At 52.7% G+C, this 19,774-nt stretch overlaps 6 protein-coding genes across 6 annotated transcripts, besides 1 other annotated feature; 2 read left to right on the top strand and 4 right to left on the bottom strand.

The window, feature by feature from the left end:
* Positions 1 to 19,774: part of a sequence feature (contig 1.79 190..209053(-1)) that runs on past both edges of the window.
* ANIA_04650 (uncharacterized protein) lies at positions 844 to 4,000 on the top strand. The gene is made up of 2 exons (XM_050611672.1): positions 844 to 1,325; positions 1,372 to 4,000. Exons 1-2 carry the CDS (start codon positions 1,105 to 1,107, stop codon positions 3,584 to 3,586), a joined length of 2,436 nt encoding a protein of 811 aa, XP_050467675.1. The 5' UTR covers positions 844 to 1,104; the 3' UTR covers positions 3,587 to 4,000.
* On the bottom strand, positions 6,774 to 7,780 carry ANIA_10578 (uncharacterized protein; the record flags this gene model as incomplete). Its single annotated transcript, XM_050611671.1, has 3 exons — positions 6,774 to 7,173; positions 7,261 to 7,607; positions 7,681 to 7,780. The coding sequence occupies 3 exons, from the start codon at positions 7,778 to 7,780 to the stop codon at positions 7,000 to 7,002; spliced, it is 621 nt and encodes a 206-aa protein (XP_050467674.1). The 3' UTR covers positions 6,774 to 6,999.
* Positions 8,425 to 13,252, bottom strand: ANIA_10574 (U6 snRNP complex subunit PRP24). Its single transcript, XM_050611670.1, has 4 exons — positions 10,259 to 13,252; positions 9,984 to 10,211; positions 8,797 to 9,934; positions 8,425 to 8,629 (listed from the first exon to the last, which is right to left on the bottom strand). The coding sequence occupies exons 1-3, from the start codon at positions 12,809 to 12,811 to the stop codon at positions 8,843 to 8,845; spliced, it is 3,873 nt and encodes a 1,290-aa protein (XP_050467673.1). The 5' UTR covers positions 12,812 to 13,252; the 3' UTR covers positions 8,425 to 8,629; positions 8,797 to 8,842.
* ANIA_04652 (mitochondrial 54S ribosomal protein uL22m) lies at positions 14,353 to 15,658 on the top strand (the record flags this gene model as incomplete). The annotated part of the gene is made up of 2 exons (XM_050611669.1): positions 14,353 to 14,401; positions 14,475 to 15,658. 2 exons carry the CDS (start codon positions 14,353 to 14,355, stop codon positions 15,494 to 15,496), a joined length of 1,071 nt encoding a protein of 356 aa, XP_050467672.1. The 3' UTR covers positions 15,497 to 15,658.
* Positions 15,726 to 16,964, bottom strand: ANIA_04653 (histidine phosphatase family protein; the record flags this gene model as incomplete). Its single annotated transcript, XM_657165.1, has 4 exons — positions 15,726 to 16,133; positions 16,222 to 16,470; positions 16,551 to 16,775; positions 16,857 to 16,964. The coding sequence occupies 4 exons, from the start codon at positions 16,962 to 16,964 to the stop codon at positions 15,726 to 15,728; spliced, it is 990 nt and encodes a 329-aa protein (XP_662257.1).
* Positions 17,381 to 19,374, bottom strand: ANIA_04654 (uncharacterized protein; the record flags this gene model as incomplete). The annotated part of the gene is made up of 2 exons (XM_657166.2): positions 18,349 to 19,374; positions 17,381 to 18,295 (listed from the first exon to the last, which is right to left on the bottom strand). The coding sequence occupies exons 1-2, from the start codon at positions 19,174 to 19,176 to the stop codon at positions 17,381 to 17,383; spliced, it is 1,743 nt and encodes a 580-aa protein (XP_662258.1). The 5' UTR covers positions 19,177 to 19,374.

The following is a 19,774-nucleotide window of genomic DNA, read 5'->3' as shown; positions in this document are numbered from 1 at the left end:
TTGTTAGAGTGGGTCGTTTCAGGCGCAGCCTGAATCTTAAGAGGATAAATTGATATTCTCGACAAATTGCAGGGCTAAGATGAGGCGTACTTCAAACTCTCTGACTCACCTATTCGAAGACTGCGTACGCAATACTGTAACTAACATATCTTTCGTTGAAAGCGTTTGTCATGTTTTTGAGACATTGTGCTGCGCAAAGTATATGATTACGGCATCAACGTACGGTGTATACGAACAACGCAACGGACTACAGCGTCATCAGATCGCCGTTTCAGCATGGCTCCGGCCGAATGCACCTAAGGGTAAAAGCAACGATCTCCAGCTGTCGCCATGCATCTAGAACTCCACTTGGGCGAGTCGGCGTTGGGAGTGACAGGGCTTAGGCGCAGACTTAGGCGCAGGCTAATGCGGGCAGTTTCAGGAAGTGAGATCATCATTGTCAGGCTTCCAGATTCCTTGATTTCGGTCGATCTATTTTTACTCAGGCAGCAGAATTCATATTCCACTCTTTTTTGCGTTTAATTCTATTTTCCATGATTTCCATTCTATCAAACCAGTGCTCTATCCTGTCTCGCATCGCTTTGCTAGTATCCCCAGTCATTTTGATGTTGCACAGCTGTATGCGTGTAATTTCGCGTAATTCACGGTATCGTGATTTGCGAGTTGTGCAAGGTGGGGCCTGGCCAGGATGGTCGATGCAGGAACAAACGATCGGCCAATGACGCTGACCCAGCGCTCCACCACCAGCCACTTCCCAGCCTCCCAAATCCACGACTGGGCCAATCACATAAACAGCCTCGATAAGCGCAGCCTGGTTGTTTTCCCCTCCTCCAGCTCTTCCCAGTCCACTGCCTGTCTCTCCCTCCCATCTTCTGGGTTCTCGACTGTCGTTTGCATCTTCTTCTTTCCCCCATTCCCCTCTGAACCCTTGCATTCGAGTCGTACAATTTTTATCCCTCGAGTGTTTGCTCGATCGATTGCACTCCTTACCTAGATACCCGCCTTGCGTCCGCGTCTGGCCAGCTCTTTACCTTCTACCGTCGACCTTTTGACAGATGTGGTAGCCGTCTCTCGAGTCTGTTTTCTTTTCTCAGAACATCCATCATGGCTCTCCGAATGTCGGGTATCAATCATGCTGCCGGCATCTTCGCCGACATGTCAGTGGACGGCCCGGCAATTGGCACCCTGGTGGCCGTCGTGGACCGTGCAAAGAACCTCCCCAACAGGAAGACAATGGGAAAGCAGAACCCTTACTGCGCTGCACGTCTAGGCAAAGAGGCCCAGAAAACTGGCACTGACGTGCGTGGAGGCCAGACGCCCAAGTGGTAGGTCAAACCAGTTTGCAAGACTGCCTCGGCTAACTTTGTATAGGGACCAGGAACTCCGCTTCACCGTGCACGAATCGCCGGACTATTTCCGAATGAAACTGTCGGTCTTCAATGATGATAAACGGACCGATCTGATTGGCGAGACCTGGATTGATCTACAGAATCTCATCATCCCTGGAGGCAGCCAGAGTGACCAATGGCACACTCTTCAGTTTCGTGGAAAATACGCCGGCGAGATTCGTCTCGAGATGACTTACTACGATACTAGACCCGAGGATGAGGCTGTTATTGAGCGAAGAACGCAAGGGACGGAAAGGGCCAAAACAAGTGGCAGCAGCAGGTCGGGCCCAGTAGCCGTCGTGCCGTCGCCGGCGCCGTCCTCGTCATCTTCCTCGTCACTCTCAGGACCGCGTCAGCTAAAAGAGGTCAAACGTCGACCTCTACCTTCCGATCACTCCAGCGGGCCCCGTCCTGCACCTGAGAAAGCGTACTCTTCTCCGGCCCCATTGCCAGTCTCGCATCCGCCTCGAGCTCCATATGATGGCGTCCCCACTCCTCCGTCTAGCTCTGGCATGGATTATGCCCACCAGCCGAGACATACTGCGGCGCCGGTGATCTATGATGCGCCGCCCCGTCCGCGAACCTATGAGACACCGGACGATTTTGGGCGAGAATGGAATGCACCTCCGCACCACCCACCCGCGGGCCGAGGCCAGCCACATTATTCAGAATATTACCCCACGAGAGCAGAACAGGATTACTATGCGCGACCTCGCTCTGGCTACGAGAACGCCCCGCCGGCTGATTATCGATCAATGAGACAAATGCCAGCAGGTCGACAAGATCCGTACTATGAAGACATGCATGCAGAAGCCACGCGGCCAAGCAGCCGTCATTACAATCAGCATCCCCCGGACGCATACACGTATGGTCCAGAAGAACTTCAGCCTGCTCGGTATCATCATGCGTCCAGTAGCATGTCTTCACGTCATCGCATTGAATACCCCCAGGAGAGCGAGCCTTATCGGCAGCATAACTCGCTTCCCAGGCGTGGCCGCAGCCCGAGCCGCTATCACGCAGAGTATGCCTCAATGCAGCCGCGGGTAGAAGATGAAGATGAAGAGGGAGCACCACCTCCTCCGCCTGTTCATCGGACAGCAATGGCTCACCCTAGTCCGCAGTTAGTACCGTCACCAGCTCCTTCGTACAAAGCTTACTCTCCAGAGTACGGCCCCAGATCGACCCAAGACATGAAACTCCCCCAGCCTACGGAGCTGATGCTGGACCCCCCTCCAGTCACGAGCACGTCTATGCCGCCCAGCCTGGTCGCTGGGCTTGATCCGGTAGTTGCCGAGGCAGAGTCGGAGCGGTTTGCGCGTGAGATCCGGAGACGCAGTGGTGTTCTCGAGGAACACCTCCCAGGACCCAACCGCAGCCGCGACCCGTCCCCGTCCCCTATATCGCCACCTTACCCCGACAATCTCCCTGCGGAAGATCACCACCGATCACTTGTCAGTCGAAGATCCGTGATTGCAGAAGCTCCTTCGCAGCAGCTTGTTCTACGCAAATCGGTTAGCCCTAGGCCACCTCCTTCCAGAGGTCGCGGTGGCTCTCAGCCTTCAGTCTCTCAGACTCCATTTTCGCCAGACTCTTTCGACTCCTTCAATCCGAATGCTGCCCGCTCTGTTATGAATAGGGACCCAGCGCCGGCGTACACGACCCCCGCGGAAGCCATGGAAGCCGCGAGACGGAGCGAGGCCGCTGCAGCCCGACCAGAGGGTCCCATTATTGGCGACGACGGCCGCGAGATCGACCCATCCGACCATCTGCCTACAGATACATGGGCGCCGGAGCCAGACCGCAAATCGCGCAAACCTGGAGTGATTGTCCGCTTTCGGAACGCGCCCACCAGGCATAGTCCTGCAGCGCCCCGTCCCACATCTTCGTACGTCTCCACTTCGGACGGTGACCGCGGACGACCTGGGTATGGCAGCAATTCTGGACATGGACGAACTTATAGCACGCCGTCGTCGAATCCCATGCCACGTAGGCACTCGATCTCTCCCTCTCCATCGCCAATGTATGCACCCGCCCCTGTCGGCCCTCCCATTCCAGCGAAAGTGCCCATCGGCGCACCGACTGGAGTTCAGGACGCGCTGAGCCGAGAGCTTAATTCAATTGATATTGGGTCTGTTGGTTTCAGTTCTAGTCGGGCAATGCGGAAATACGTACCTAGGCCCACTGGGTATGCCGTATAAAGAAATGCAGCATAACCAACAAGCCAGCAACGCATGAGCGACGGAACGATCTCAGCAGACAGAGAAAACTTCCGAACAAGAGTTATACACGACATTACAACAAAGTATAACTTGGCTAGACATTACAAACAAAAGCTTAGGCAAGCAGCACATACATACACGGAAACGATGATGTGGCGGGAAATTCAGATTGGATCGAGGTTAGAGTGGAATGAGCATGAGGCACGAATGGACGAGATGCATTTTAGGCGTTGGATTCCCTCCTTGATTTTTTTTTTCTATTCTCACAGCCAGCAAACATGCTACAGCACAAAGTTTCTCGGATTCTCAAGCTATCGACTTACTTGCCTTCTTTGTTGTACTATATTGCCTACGTAAGACAATTACATGGTTGCCATTTGAACTAGTATAGATTCTATATTGGCTTCGTTCTTCCTCTTTCCTCCTCCATCTCTCAGGGTCTATTCTTAGGCTGTCTAGACCGACCCCGTCTACCACATACATATGATATCTATTAGACACTGTTCGACTAGTCCTTTCCGCTAACATAACTACGCCATTGACTTACATATCGATTCGAGAACCATGGCGTATCATCGCTACAACGATAAGCCAACGCAAGAAACTGCGCAACCCCCTCCGATTCTAAAGACGAACCTACCTTACAATGCAGATCCCTCCCCCGCCATCGTCCCAACACTGGGTACATGCCTGCCTTGCCCTAACCTCAGCCGCACTTGAGGCTGGATGCCATGCCAGTCTTGGCTCGGCGACAGCAGAGATTTTTCGCACCTCCGTCGCCAGAGTTCCCATCCGTATCGATATCGGAACCCAGACAATGAGCCTGAACCTGAGCCTGGACATGGCGATAATGACCTGGGTTCAACTCGAAACTCATTCTCGTCACCAGAAAGGCCGGTTCCGATGTTCATAGATGATGGGGAGTATGTGGCGAGCGAGTCGAAGCCGCACCGGCGACGCCAGGAGGACTCCGGTAGACAGGGATATCAAAAGGGTGAGCTCCAGACGTTACTGCCACAGCCGCTCAGTATGATGCTTGGGAACGATGGTGAGGACGCATTTGCCGATGCTGACTTGAGTACGGATATGATTGAAAATGACAGCTATAATAACACGTCTAGGGAGTATGATCTGGACGGCGAATCGCCTGCGGGGAGTCAGACGCTGTCTGATCATACCCAAGACGATAGTACTGATGGTCATTCGCGGTGAGGCTCAGTTGAACATCCCGAGGCGAATATTTTTAAAAGACGAAAATCGCCAACAGAGATTCCGCTGCGGCTAGGACTCTGATCGAACTTGGGGGTTTTGCTCCAGTTCGCAAGCGTCGGCTGCGGCAGGGAAGTCGACCCCATGGTACCGATGCTGCTCAGGATATTGATAATGAGGACGAGGTTTGTGGGAGGTGTGGGATGGAGACTGATAGCCTCAGTTCCTGTCTAGGCCAGTCTAGTCCATCCAATCTTCTTGAAAGGCGCTCTAATCGACAACATAACGACTACAAATTCGCCACCAAGCCGCGACACAAAAGGAGAATCGAGCTTCATGGGTACCCATTAGCTGAGGGTGAGCTGGCTCAGTCGGTCATATATGAAGAGATTCGGTATAATCAGCTTGATCAACTCAATCAGCTCAATCGGGGACCTTTGCCAGAGGAAGAAAAAGTCAACATCAGGCTTCAAGGGGGTGAACGGACATTCATCTCTTTTCTCAGACAGCGATGAAAGGGCTTGGTCAGATATCACGCACGAGTACGAGATCCACGGCGCAGTCGTGGATGCGGACGACAGCGACACCTTGAGTGAGGCTCGCTCTGAAACACGGCATTTCCCTGACAGAGTGCAGTTGACAGTGATGGCTAGCAACCAGGATGCTGACATAGGAGGACAACAATCTAGACGAGCCTCGCGACGACAACCTGGATGTATAAGTCCCGGTCGAGGCCAGTTTTTCAAGCAAGAATTTGCTTCCGAACCTGAGCATGAGCTCGACACTAAGGACGAGGACGAAGAGAAAGAAGACTCAGATGGTGACGAAGAGAAAAGCAGCAGCAGTAGTATCCAATCTGACACCGACACCGACATTATTGACACAACCGGCGCAAACCCAGTGCCTCATTCACCTCCCCCTTAGCATACCTCACAGCAAAAGCCGGCAACAAGAACGAGTCTGAACGGTTTACCGAAGAATTGCGTTTTGGACGTGGGATATCAAAGTCCTCATCTCTATTCCCAGTCCCACCACAAACACCAGGCCAGAGACAAAATGCAACTTCTCCTACCCAAGGCCCTGCGCGGCCATGATACGTGGCGAGCACCATACCCCAGCAAGGTTATATCTCACATCTTCGGCTGCAACAAAGTCACCCAACAGTTCCTGCCCTGTATCTGGGTATACTACTACGGGGGACATTACCAGCGAGCCAGATACAGGGCTGTAAGCGATGGCCGTGAGTGGGCGCGAATACAGTGTGAACGGGTGCTCGATTTGTTAGAAGCAATGAGGACGTGGGTGGTTGTTGAGGGGTTTACAAGGCATTCGCGGAGTAGAGAGGCTGAGGGGCTGGCTGTGGAAGCCAGGGTTACTGCTGCTTCTCCAACTAAACCAAAAGTAAGGGAGGACACAGAGGCCGCTGGAAGGAGACTAGGGGAGTGGACGAGTTGTTGACTCGGCCTTGGATTTTTCGCGGACAAAGACAGCGACGAAGATGGACAGCTCAAACAAGAGACACGGCAAGAACGCCCCTCCGGACCCTTGCTAGTGCCGGACTGGTTTGTGTCCTGGGTCCAAAGACACCAGAGCAGAGTGCTTACAATTGAACAAGCTGGGGCGCTTACCCAAGGATCTTGACGCATCTAATGCTGTACAGGCGGACATCGAGATCTTGCCTGTGTATTGAGAGGGCTGGTCGCCACTATCACTCACGAGTCTGCAGACTCCGGTTGTTCTGTACGCGGTAGAGCTAGATCAGCTCCGTTGCTTGCAGCTCTGGGTCTGGCGACAGAGCACGGCACGGCGCCGTTCCTGCTCGCGACACCAATAACAATTTTGGGAGACCATTCAAAAGACGCAGAAACTTCAGCCCTGGAGGCGCTGTAAGTCGATGTAGACACTAAGATGAGCAGAGTTAGAATGCAGTCGAACCAAAGCTTTCATTAACATTAAATTAACTTAACAATAGTAATCGTAGCCAGACGCCTTCCTATATAAGATTAACTACCGAACAACCGAACGCGAGAAATCGACGAGACTGTCAACAGTCAAATTGAACAAACAGGTAATGGTCACAGTTGCCACCGTTTACCATGTATGGGAGCCTGCGCTAATTGAGAAGAAGAGAAAAGAGTCGTTGACGGCAAGAACAAGACGGACGAACGGTAACAATTCAAGCATCACGAGTGATCCGGGATCAACTCATAACCTCCCTCCGAAGGCAGACTATAAGCCGCGAGGATAATCGCGCCAGCGGAGAAGACGCTCACGCACCAACTAACAGTGCAATATATCCACGATTCGTCCAGTCGCCAGCCCACGAAAAACCGCGGTTCGTTTTCCACCAGATATGCCTGTTGAAATGTCAGTCATACAGCCCTTCACCTCCCTGCCAAAAAACCCCATCCGACCACAAAGCCTGGATTGGAACGGAGACGTACCACAAGTCCCATACACCCCGCCTGCACAGCCGCACCAGCAAGAATAAGGAGACTCAGAACCCTCCATCCCTCCTCCCTGAGCCTCTTTCCGCCAGAGAGCACAATGAGAAACGCAACAACACTCAACCCCTCCAGCACAACGGCAAATGACATCCCAAATCCCACGGTCCGCCACATCGAACAAAAGTACCGGTCTTCACCGATACAGTCTTCACGGTTGGGAAAGGCCTCGCATGTATCTGTTAAAGAGGAACAACGCCGGTGGAGCCCGTAGGAATAGTCGTACGATGAGCTGTGGTAGGAGACCCAGCGTGGGATTGCAATGGCTGCTATTGAAAGACCGAATGCTAATATCCAGAAAACGGTGTTAGTATGCGAAATCTAGGAAGGGAGAAGGAATGAAGGGCAGGGCGGATATACAGGCAAGAAAGACTATTAGAGACCCCGAGTAGACGATTGTCTTTGTTAGGAACCCCGTATAGTTGCGGTCTGTGCCGCGGGGAATGAGATGGAAGTCCATCTTCGAGGGCTGGGCCTGAGGGGTGGCGCCGGTGGTGTTGAGAGCCCCGTGTGCACGTAGGTGGAAGGTCGCGGGTTAGTTGGCGATGACGCAGGCAGCCGTTGCGATTGAGATACAGATAGGCGTTTGAAATACCCCAAAGTTTGAGGTCGAGGTGGTGGAGGCCCAGGTCCTGAAGAACGCTCAATCTTCAGGCCTGTGACGGACAGTTCAAGAGAAGGTCGAATAAATTGAACAGATAAAAGACAATAATATAGGAATGGGGAGGAATGTGAGCGACGAGTCAGAGTGAGGGGAGAAGAGGTGCGAGCACAGACACCCACGACCACTGCCACCAACTCGTTCAATTCACCTGATCTGTGCTACTACCTACCTGCTACAATACTAGAGTAGCACACCATCCAACTTACTGATTTTTCACCTTCCGTCCTCATCTGATCGCGCCGACGCAGACTAATGTCGCGAATCCTGCTTTGCTCACTTTCCTGGCCAATAAGCCGCTGCTGCCGCCGTTGATCATATGAGGCGCTGATGATGGGCGTTGAGGTCCTTATCAGTCGAGCCCATGGAAATACCTACTAGGTAGGTGGTCTGTAGTACACCTATGTAGTACACTACATGGATCTAGTAGAGCGATGGTTTTATTTCTGTGAAAGTGATGGCCAATATCCTAGATGTCGGAATAGCTTCACTTCAGCCCCCACCAAGTAAAATCACTGACGTCATCACGTGGAACAACGGTCGAAACAGCAAAGATCCTGTCAGAACGAATCGATTCGTCTAGACCTGTAACCTGTAGATAACTTTAAACTAGAACTGCGAATAGAATCTTGACCGCCGTGTCTCCGCCTTCATAAACATTAGTGAAAAGCGAGAGAGAGAACAAAACATGACAACTATTCTACACCATGCCTTGCGAGAGAAACAGCGAAGGAGAAATGGTGGAAGGTGGCAGCAAGTATTGGGAATAAAGTACAAAACAGAAAGATTGATGCCAGGATTAAAAGGGTACAGACCCCGTCATGCACATGCAGCCGTTACAACCTATGGGTGCGCCTTTCATTATGATGCTGATTCCGAGTTCGAATCCTCCTGACTCCGCTGGATCATCGCACGGAAGTCATCGTTGCTCTTCTGGTTCTTGCTCCCCTCGCCGGAGGCATTCGTCGTGGTCGTGGTCATTGTCGTCGTGGTACTCGTTGGCTGGGCCGTTCCGCGCTTCACCCCTAGGTGCCCGCGCTTCCCACTCCGCCCTCCGGGCTGGGGCGGCCGCTTGATAGGCGCCGTCGGGGTAAGGAAAGAGCTCTTGGGTTTGTCCTTGGGTTTCGGCGCCTGCACTGGCGCTTTTTTCTCTGCGGACTGCTTCAGCATCTCGCCCACGGTTCCAATGTGCAGTTTCCGTCCCGGCGTGATCTCCTGTCCTTCCAGTTCCAGAGCCGCTTTTCCTGCATGGTTGACGTCCGCATACTCGACAATCGCTCCTTGGTGATCCGGTCGGAGTACAACTTTAACGAGTTTCCCGTATGGCTCAGCAAGAGCCCGGATGCGCGCATCGTTCACCGTGTCTGGAACGTTCATCAATCCCAGCGTACGGTCCCTCCGCTCACCCGTAGGCTCTTCCAAGTCGGTCGCCGGTGGAGCGCCATTAGCCTCCGGAGCGGGAGATTGTGACTTCCCGACGCGTGTCACCACGGTTGCTGCGATCCGTTTTGCGCCCTGAGGAGCAGACACCTTCACGTGGAGCGGGCGGCCTCGGAACTCTTGCTCATGCATAGCCAGCGCCGCAGTTGCCTCCTCCTTCGAACTAAATACAACATAACCAAAACCCTTGCTGCCCCCGTCGACTTTCCTAGGAAGACGAACCAATTCCACTGTGCCGAACCTGGAGAACAACTCTTTCAGATCGTCCTCACTTGCACTCCAATTCACATTGGAAACGTGGATTTCCCTGCCTTCATATATTGGGCCATTGCGGTCTTGCTTGCGAGAAGGATCAGAGATTTTCACCACAAGGTGGAGGCCGTTGCCAACTGCCGACCCGTCCAATGCAAGAGCACTGTGGGCTGCCACAGATGTTTTGAATTGCAGGTAACAAAACCGTCGGTGCGTGTTATACTTTAGCGAAGGAAACCGGATGTCTATTATTTCGCCATACTATAAACGTTAGATTGGGAGTGATATGAGCAAGGGGCTGGAGACATACTTTGCTGAACAGATCTCGAATGTAGTTTTCATCGGCTGTAGGGGGAAAGTTGGTCACAAACAAGGTCGTCTCGGAACCGAAGTGAACTTGGATAGTGTTGCCATCGAAAGTCTTCTGGTCACGAGTCTGTGCAGCGGCTGCATCGTCTCGAGTATTGAACTCGATCATAGCCACTTCCGATTTTCCGTCTTCACCAGGCATCATCTTGACACCATTAATAGCACCGCACTATATGAAATTAGCTAATGCATTTAGCAAAAGGACGAAAAACATACATCACGGAAGAATTGTCGGACTTTGTGCTCAGTGGTGCCTTGAGGCAGGTTCTTGACCACAACCGTAGAATTTTCACGATCACGGCGAAGCGCAACTGGCTCCGCTTCAACTGACGCTCTGTCTGCTCGCGCCCTCTTAGTTGGGAGGCCGTTTGCCGTCGATTCATCTTCTCGTTTCCTCTTTTCCGACTGAGAAGCCTCCTGGGTTTCGGTCGCTGCCGCCGCTGCCTGTTGAGCGGCAGCCTCCTGGGCTTCCCGCTGACGACGGGCGTTGATAGCTCGCATTGCCTTGCGAGTCTCCAGAATTGCGAGCTGCAGTTCCTCCGAGTCCTCGTAGTCTTCGCAGTGCGCGACGTAGACCTGCATGATCTTCTCCGGCCAGTCGAGGTCCGTCCGCTTGATAGCTTGTTTTAGAACAGCCGTGGCAAAGCTGGGATTGGGTGTTCGGCGAGCAGCGTCAACTGTTGCTTCACCTTGCACAAACTTGCTCCACGAAACCAATTCCCAGTGATAGTACGTCAGCCAGAACTCGTAGCTGTTGCCACGACGTCCCATGAGCCCCTTAAATGTTTCTCGGGCGCTGTCCCAGCTGCCACTTTCACTGAGGTAGCGTATGTAAATGCGCTCTAAGCGGAAAAGCGGGTCACCTTCGTAGGAGCGACCATATTTCTTCTCGCCAAGTTCCTGGACGCTCTCAATCGCCGAACGAATTCCCACCTCGGCCACGTCCAGGTCTTCATCAGTTGCTTCGGACAAAAACGCACGTCGACGAAGGTAGCTGCACCATGCTGTATGCACCTTCAGTACCTCTTCCATGCCGCCAACATCGAGTAAACCGGTGCTTGTTGCCTTGTGCTTTATATCGGCGATCTTGGTAAAAGGCTGTCCTTCCCTTTCGGAGCTGAGCAGATACTGCGACCACAGAGTGCCGGAGCCAGGGCAGTGGCGAGTCGCCCTGTCGAGCGCAGAGATTGTTGTCGGGTGTGCATTGCCGTGCATTGATTCATCGATCAAAAACATGATATAATCCTCCCAGATATTCGCGTCTGTTTGGAATCGTAAAACCGCGCGTTGGTATATTGCGTTGATTAGTTCGAAGTTAGTATTTCGTCTCCGGCGGTTGCGATTAAGTTCCCACTCAATGTATTCGCCAAATATTGCCCACTCCTGAGCCCGGTCCCCGGATTCAGCGGCGTTGCGGAGCCGAATTTCGAGATCCTCGCGAGCCGCATACTGATCCTTGACCGGAGTGGCATATTTTCCTGCAGTTTCTGCCATAATATTCTCGTAGTTAGCGTTGTAGTAGGTTGAGATGAAATTAGAGAACGCCTGGAATGTCAAGTCCCATGTGGCGTGAGGGGTTTGCAGTCGGATATCGAACAGCTCTCGTACTCGCGCGATCTTATCCTGGGACGGGTTTCGAGAGAGATCTCGCACTTGCAATTCCAACAGGCGGTCCCACACGAGATGACTGTCGTGGATCCTCCACCTCGTTGCCTCAGCGCCCCTCTGCCATGTGTCCAAGACGCTCTGCCAGGTGAAGACTTCACGGCCCACCAGCCGATCTTCCTCCGACCAACGGCTTTGGCTCGAGTCGCCGTGCGCGGAATTGTACAGGTATAACACCCACTCTCCGTAAATAATCCAGAGCTTGGTGCTGCCGTATTCTTCTTCGATCGACCGCTGGCAGAGTTCCATCACGGCGATGCGTTCGTTCACCGACGTGGCCAACATACTCTCATCCTGGATCCACTCAGCCCATAGATCCTCACCCATGGCAAAGAGCTTGTCCATCTCCTCTCTCGCAGTCCTCATATCCTTGAGTAGATCGTACTCGCGAGGGTCTCCATGGATATCCGGGTTATTCGGCGGGTAAACGTGATTTACAAACCCGTCATGTAACAGGCGGATGAAATTGACGTGCGCTTCGTACGACTGCGGGTTAACCTGAATGCGGGCAAATAATTCAGTTGCCATCCGCCGCGCATCTGGAAGCAGCGACGAGCCCGCATAGTCTCTACGTGCGCTCTCCCTCGGTCCGTCAGACATGGCGATATCAAACGACGATCGTGGAGTTGGGGTGTTATGCGAAATCTGATTGACATTCGGATGGATGGTCGATGGCGAGAGTTGACTCTCGTAGGATGGGGTTCGTAGATTAGCGGCACGTGGCCGCGGTGGTTGGTGATGTTGCATGGAGGCGAGATCAGCAAGCGTGTCCATGCCCGGCGTCGACGGCTGCCGCGAGTTCTGAAGGTCTACAGTCGGTGGCGTTCCGCTTCCGCTCTTCCCACCCATGTTAACAGCGGAACCCAGCGACGAGGGCGGGGAAGGCTCAGGAGCCCGTGAGGGAGGGGCGTAGACGTGCGTCGCGAGCGGTGACGAGGCCATCACGGGCCGGTTCGTAGCGGCGGCGCGACCCTTCCGTAGAGGTTTAGGAGCTGGACTGGGCGCAGGGGGGGTATTGCCGGACGAAGAACCCGATGCGGGCGCTGAGCGCCCAGATTGTGAGTTCGCATCTTGCGGTGAAAGAAGTGAATTGATATCCATCATCAAAGGTTTTATCAGATGAGCCGGACAAGGTAGGCACGAGGCCGACGTAAGGGAGGGTCGAAAAAATGGAACAGTGAAGTAGATTCCTTATAGAGCAGCCGACAATCTCCTCATCAGTGAGTCCATTCCTGCCTCGGTTCCAGACTGTCCAGCTCCGCGACCGGTGGATATTGACTTTGTTGCTTGAGCGGAGATGTCTCAAACCAGCGCAAGCCGAAGGACGAGGGTGAAAACGGGAAAACAAAAAATATTCTGTCTCAGAGAAGATCCTCTCCTCTATCCGCCGGGGTTGCCGGATCGAGAGCTCGACAGTGTGGCTCGTGCGAGGACAAGGTGAAGCACCGAATGTTGGGAAAGCGGCAGTCGAACGCTCTCGACGGAGACAGGGAGGGGGGCAGGGATTCAGCTAGAGAACGCGCTCTAGCGGGAGCAGAATGAGCTTCTAGAATGACAACCCGTCAGCAATCGCGATATGAAACGGCCGATGGGAAGGGACACCGACATACAGAGAAGCCTGGAGGGAGAGAAGGACAGGAAAAGACTGAGCGTCGAAGGATGAAGAGAACCTGAACCAGTGGATCGACGCCGGTGGAGATGAACATGGACGAAAGAGCAGCTCGGCAGAGAAACGGGCCAGCAGCGAAGAGTGAAGATGATGGTCTTTCTGATTTCCTAACACGTTTTCGACTCGCTCTCAGGGCCCAAGCTGCTAGCCTGGAGGTTTCCTGATTCCTTGCAGTTCCAGTGTCTGCAATTCGGCCTGGAGACTTCATCCGAGTCTCGACTACGCCGGCCGTGCATCCAAACTGTCTACTACTCCCTGCAAATTCTGCTCCCCTACGTCATACCAGCTGCGACTTTCGATATAGATAATTTACTTAGCGCTGCGCTCTGAACCTCTAACTAGGGGCGCAAGGTCCATGAAACTTGGACAAAGCGCACAGACGGAGTCTCAAGCCTTGCCGGTGCTGCGAGAGTGCTGTCCATAATCAGATCCACAACCCGTAGTCTAAACCCGTACTGTACTCTGATGGAGCCTGAAACGGAATGAAGCTGAAGTGGCTGACTCGAGTTAGCCGGATTTTCACCGGCATCTCCCAAGCAAGTCGTTTTACCAATACTACCTTATACCCCATTATGAGGAGCCGTCGTGCCGGTTGAACCGTCCCAGCACGATGTCCAAAGCATAATTCCCAATCGGGTTGACGTGTCTTGTGGAGGACATGGACCCAAACAGAGGGGAACAGCTGGTCATGCCTTAAACTCTCAACGTGGGTGTTGAGAGGGCTTCTAGAGAGCGTCTAATCAATTGTGGACTGTGGAGGTAGAAAACACGATTCGCAATTGGAAACCTATAAACGTAGAGAATAATAATGGATGAGCGCTTAACAGCGCTTTATGCAAGCCAGAGATGTTATGCAGCCTGATTCCCCAGGCACGGCTCCTTAGTCTACGGTGCGTCGAACCGACCATATACGCAACATCCTCAATCAACTTTTTCTTGCCAACGGGAGCACATTAGCCGGCTAGTATTCGTCCTCATGGCTACAATGGGCTCTTTTCAGCCCTATGGGCATCTGATCCGTTCAGGTACGTCTGTCGAAATTTTCTATAATCATAGTTAAATATTTCTCCATGGATTGGAGTCAGCTAACCTCGCCAGCCCGGACCGGTATTGCGTACGTGCCTCGCCGCACTCTCACATACACACCCGTCCGTCGAGCCGAAGAGGACCCCAATGCCTCCAACGACAAGCCCGAGACGAAACAGAAATCTGGTGCTTTCTCCTCCATAAAGAACTTCTTCGGTTTCGGCAAGTCGGATGCCAAACCCACTATTCGCCGTCAGACCGCTCCCCTCAAGCGCGAAGGTGAACTCGGGGCTGGTTCGATTTTCGCCGAGGATGAAGCAGGACCCAAGCTGACGGCTTCTGGCCGAACACCGAGCGCTCGTAAGCAGGGTCAGGTGGAGCAAGAAGGAGAAGCGGAGGATTTCACTGTTGAGAAGCGGAACAGAAGCCACATGATGGCGGTGCTGGATCCGCGTCCAAAGGCGCGGATTAGGTGGGAGCGTAAGATGGTCGTGCGTGAGCTTCGCAGTCGCGGCCGGCTGTCGAAGACAGAGAAGATCCTGCGTACGGAACGAGAGTCGCTGTCCAAGTCGCACTGGTTCAAGACTTCGATCAAGAAGCTGGGTCCGCTGGCTCGCCAAATTGCGGGGAAGAATATCGACGAGGCTATTCTCCAGATGCAGTTCAGCAAGAAGAAGGCCGCTAAAGATGTTCTGGAGCACCTCAAGCATGCAAAGAACGTCGCCATTGTACGCTCGGGTATGGGGCTAGGTGCCGCTCAGGCTGGCGAGGATGCACCGAAACCAAAACCCATCACCATCACCCTCAAAAACGGCGAGCGCAAGACCATATCCGATCCTACCTCAATCTATATCGCCCAGGCGTGGGTTAACCGGGGCCCATACGGCCATGATTACGACCACCGTGCTCGTGGTGTGATCAACATTATGCGCCCGCCATACACCTCTCTATCAGTTCTGCTCAAGGAGGAGAAGACACAGATCCGTGAATGGCAGGACCGCGAAGCCAGGGAGCTGCGCAAGCGCAAGGCAAACCTCTGGGTGCAGTTGCCCGACCGCCCGATCACTCAACAGAACCAGTACTACAGCTGGTGATGTTGCCTCTTGTACGGTTCTATCTGCACTAGTATCCTCTGGCGTTTTGTATTATTTACATTTTTGGGAGCACTCCGCCTGGGCCGGATCAGCATTTTTTGTTCAAATGACATTACTGTCAGACCTCAACATGTACACTACGAAATATAACTACATACAGTTCACCCTCTGTACTCTTATCTTCTATGCCCCCATCTTGTATGTCTCCAAATGCCTTCTACTCCCCGGTCTATACCCTCGCACACTCCTCCCCAGGACACAACGGCCTCCCAAACCAAGGCTCAATAACCCTTTCTGGCGCTGGGCCCGCTCTGCTTTCTGCCTTGACCAGTACCGGAATAACACCACCCGTTTCCAGCGTGAACGGCCTATGCCCGACAACACTAAGTATACTCATAATCGCGCCCGAATGCGCGGTCAGCGATAACACGCTGTTGCCATCATGCGCGAAGATTTCAGACAGAAATTCATAAAACCGCGCATCACGCGCTGAGTCCGATTCTCGCACATCAGCCTTATGCAGCAGGTCTTCTTCGCTAAAGCCCGGCTCGAATATGTACGTGGGATATGCCGCCGCAATGGCTGATTTCGGCGACCGCGCATCGCAGGTGTGGAGGCCGAGTGTTTCGCGGAGCAGCTGTTCGTCGCATCACATTGTATAAGCACCAAATTGATATCTCGAGCCCAACTGTAAGAATTAGGGTCCTCGGAAGCTGAGGACATACCTCTTTGACAACCGGCCTAAAGTTGCCAGTCTCCGTACCCGGTAGTCCCACACCTTCAAATGTGACCTTTGCCGTCTCGCAGCACCTCATCAACGGACTAACGTAGTACGACTGTGGCGCTGGAATCCCATTTTTTATCTGAGCCTTCCATGCTTCGTGCGCGACTCGCGCCTGCGATATACCCAATTCTGTAAGATGCGCGTCGAACCAGTCTCCGTGCTCGTCGCCCTTCAGAAGGGAGTAACGGCACTACACAAAAATACAAGTATGTTAGCTTTCCATGTTCAGTTGCTAACAGATAGTGGACTTGAAAGGATGTAGGCACCTACATCCCACAGCGGGGTTCCGTAGCGGCTCTCCGCAACGTTATGCACGCCCTGTCCGTGCCGACCCAAGAAAAGGAGTTTGTAGACGGTTCCTTGTGATGCGGTAGCGTTTAAATATGTTATGTAGGTTGCGAGGCGGGGCCATTGTGTCTCTGGCTCTGCATCTGAAGAGCTAGAGTCAGAGTCGGAGGGGTAGCGGCGATTGATGAGACCGAAGTTAGAAGATGCCTGATCAATGGAAATGAGAATATATATGTTAGTTTAACTTTCCCCATGATTTTGAGAACGGTACCTTCATCGAATACGTACATAGTTGAAGTTATCGGGGTTCGTGGACTCTTCGTCTTGGAGGAATATGCCGGTTACCGTTGAGAAGTGGAAATGGGATTCCGTGGTTGAATTTAGGTTTGCCGTCATGGTTAGAACTTTATCAACTATGGGCGTGGGGTATAGTCCAGGCTGCTCTGGTGCACAAGATATTACTGAAAAAATAGGTAAGTAGACTACGACCTGAAGTGGGCGACTTGACTCCTTTTCTCTGGGGAAATTTGGGCGTTTGCTAAGCGGGGCTGATCCGGGGATTAACTAGTATGGGGGCTTAGGTCTGGACAAATGTAGTATTACCTGAACAAGATACTGATACCGTTCTCGTGTTATAGACTGGCAGTTGTATGATTATACCTGGAATACTGCTGGTGTTGTTACCATATTAAATAACTTCAAGTAGGTATATTGCAACTCGCTAAGACTTCACGACAACGCTTTTGTATGCTTCCAAACTAGCGAAAAACAGACATCCATTCGATTGAACAGTCATCACCCGGGGCCGCGGCTTAAATCATCCCCAGTGTCTTTCTAAACTGTAGAAAGAGCTTAGATGAGGACACAGCAAGACGACCGAGAAGGTGGCCCGCCGAAGAAAGCGTCGTTAAGCCTTGCCAGTGAGAAAGCAGGCCAACTGCGGCGCTGCGGATGGTGGCGCTTGCTTTTTGAACGAGACTTATAGAAATATGTGCAAACCAAGTGGTCTGTATAATCTGGCGCTCAATTCCGCCTGCGCGTCGGGTAAGAGGCATATCTTCAGCTCTCAGGCTGTGTACCTTGAGCATACCACGACATCCAGGCGTTGTCTGAGTACCTGTAACTTGGATTGTTTGACGAATTTGCTCTCCGCCAGACTCTATTCTGATAATCTGCTTGTTCAGACCGTCCTTGTGTCTGTATAGAGCGGGTGCCTTGAGCAGTCCGCCGGTGTGCGCGCCTTGCGGCGTGATGTGAGCTGTAGCTCTGTCGTGGCTTGTAGGTGAAGCATGGATCTGCGAAAGTGCAGAGGAGATATTCGACTTCTGTATAAAGATTGGTTGTCTGGCAACGTGCTGACCGCGAGTGGAAGTTGCCAGAGGCTGCGTAGGAGACAAATCTGGCTTTGTCACCCTTACCGGATGGTTTAGCGGGCTTGGAACACCGACATTCGCAGCGTTGACACGCCGTCTTATGGTGTTCTGAGCGCGACCCAAAGGTGCCAATGGCTGTGTTGGAGACAGGTCCGGTTTTGTTGTCTCTACCGGCTGCCTTACCGGTCTTGGTAGTCCGGTAATCGCAGAGCCTGTCGGGCTTTGCACAGAGCGCTGTGGCGACTTATTTACGAACGCTCTGTCGTGGTTCGTCTGCAAGCATGGAGTGCCGGCAATGGCACGTGAAGCATTGGCATTGAGGTGCGCGGCTGCTGCCTTTTCGACACAGTTGCACTGTTCGCGTCAGTCCCAGTATTAGGCAAAGTACAAACCAAGCAACGGCTTACCCTCTTATGCTGCTTGCGATGCTTCTCGCAGACTCCATACTTTCGAGCCTTGATGTAGTTCTCTCGTTGAGCTTTTGATCTCGGTTTCTGCTTCTTAGGTACATTCGTTGTCGCATTCATGTTGAGATCCAACACCAACTGCATTGGCGCAGCCCAAGACTGTGGTCCAGCGAGTGGGGTAGTTTGCGATTCGGTGGATGTTGAAGCGGTTGGCGCGAGGGAATAGCACTCGGGCGTTACCTCGAGTGAGGATTCGGACCAGTCTGGAGATGAGAGTTGATTGCTTGAAAGGCTAGGAGTATTCATCTCTGAAACTAGCTCATCCTGCATACGCTGCAGATGCAGTGCGATTGATGCATCGCGCCGCTTCTCCTTCTGGGAGTAGCAACGGGGGTCCAGAGCAGCTTGGGACTCGACGAGGTCTCGGAACAAGGAGAAATCATGCGCATCTGGCAGGCATGTGTTCTCGAATACCGGGTCGACAAACTGGTTTGGAAACGACGGCGCTTGCCGTAGGACATCATTTGGGTTGATGAATGGCTGGAAGTCCATAACTGAAGAGCCCAGCTCTCCCACTGGAACATCATAACCATCATTACCCACGAAATCAGGGAACATGGTTTGTGAGCACATTGCGGGGTCCGACTCCCAGTTCAGGAAGTCTGTATCAGTGAACGACTGGTCGAGGTCTCGCGGAGACACCGACTCCACGGAAGTGGGAATGCTGTCTAGATACTCTGGAGGGAGTTGGAACATGGCATCTAAGTCGAGCCACTCATCCTGCCGAACAGAGGAGTCCAATGGGTAGAACAATGGGTCGGCGGACATCTTGAAGGTATTCAGGGTCAAGGCGTGTAAATATAGACTTGATGTTTGGCGCAATAGTGATAGAGGCCTGAGGCTGATAATCACTTGCGGGGCGTAAGCTTGATGGTCGAGGCCAGCCTTAATTCAAGAAGATGGCGCCGCCTTGACAGGCAAAAATCAAGATGCGAAGTCGCACGGAGATAGAGCTCTCTCACTCGGAGGAATCGACGATGGGAATTAAAAAAAGATGAAGCAGCAACCCATCGTCAAGAACTGGGGAGACCTGAGGCTCAGACTCCCAAGCCATCCTCAGGCGCCATGCCCCTTTTGGGACCCCGACGACACGCTAGACCGAAATGAGACCCCGACCCTGACCAGGAGTGTGGCTCAAGCTCAGGTTGCAACAGAGATGAGTCAACATAGGGAAGTGATCTCACTGTCATTATAATGAAAATTTCTTAGTTAATACGTCGACAAGGTTGCAAGCAGGCGTAGTGTGATGGTCATCTGAAGCTCCACTGTAGAGCTCAACACCGCCTCTTTCAGCAGGGCTTCAATTTCAAAGTGTCTGTTTTGTATGGCCCGTTCAAATATATAGCTTTCAAAATCTGGAAAAAAA

The sequence above is a fragment of the Aspergillus nidulans genome, chromosome III (genome assembly GCF_000011425.1).
Source record: "Aspergillus nidulans FGSC A4 chromosome III".
NCBI classification, from domain to species: Eukaryota; Fungi; Ascomycota; class Eurotiomycetes; order Eurotiales; family Aspergillaceae; genus Aspergillus; species Aspergillus nidulans.
This window is presented reverse-complemented; position numbering and strand designations above follow the sequence as displayed.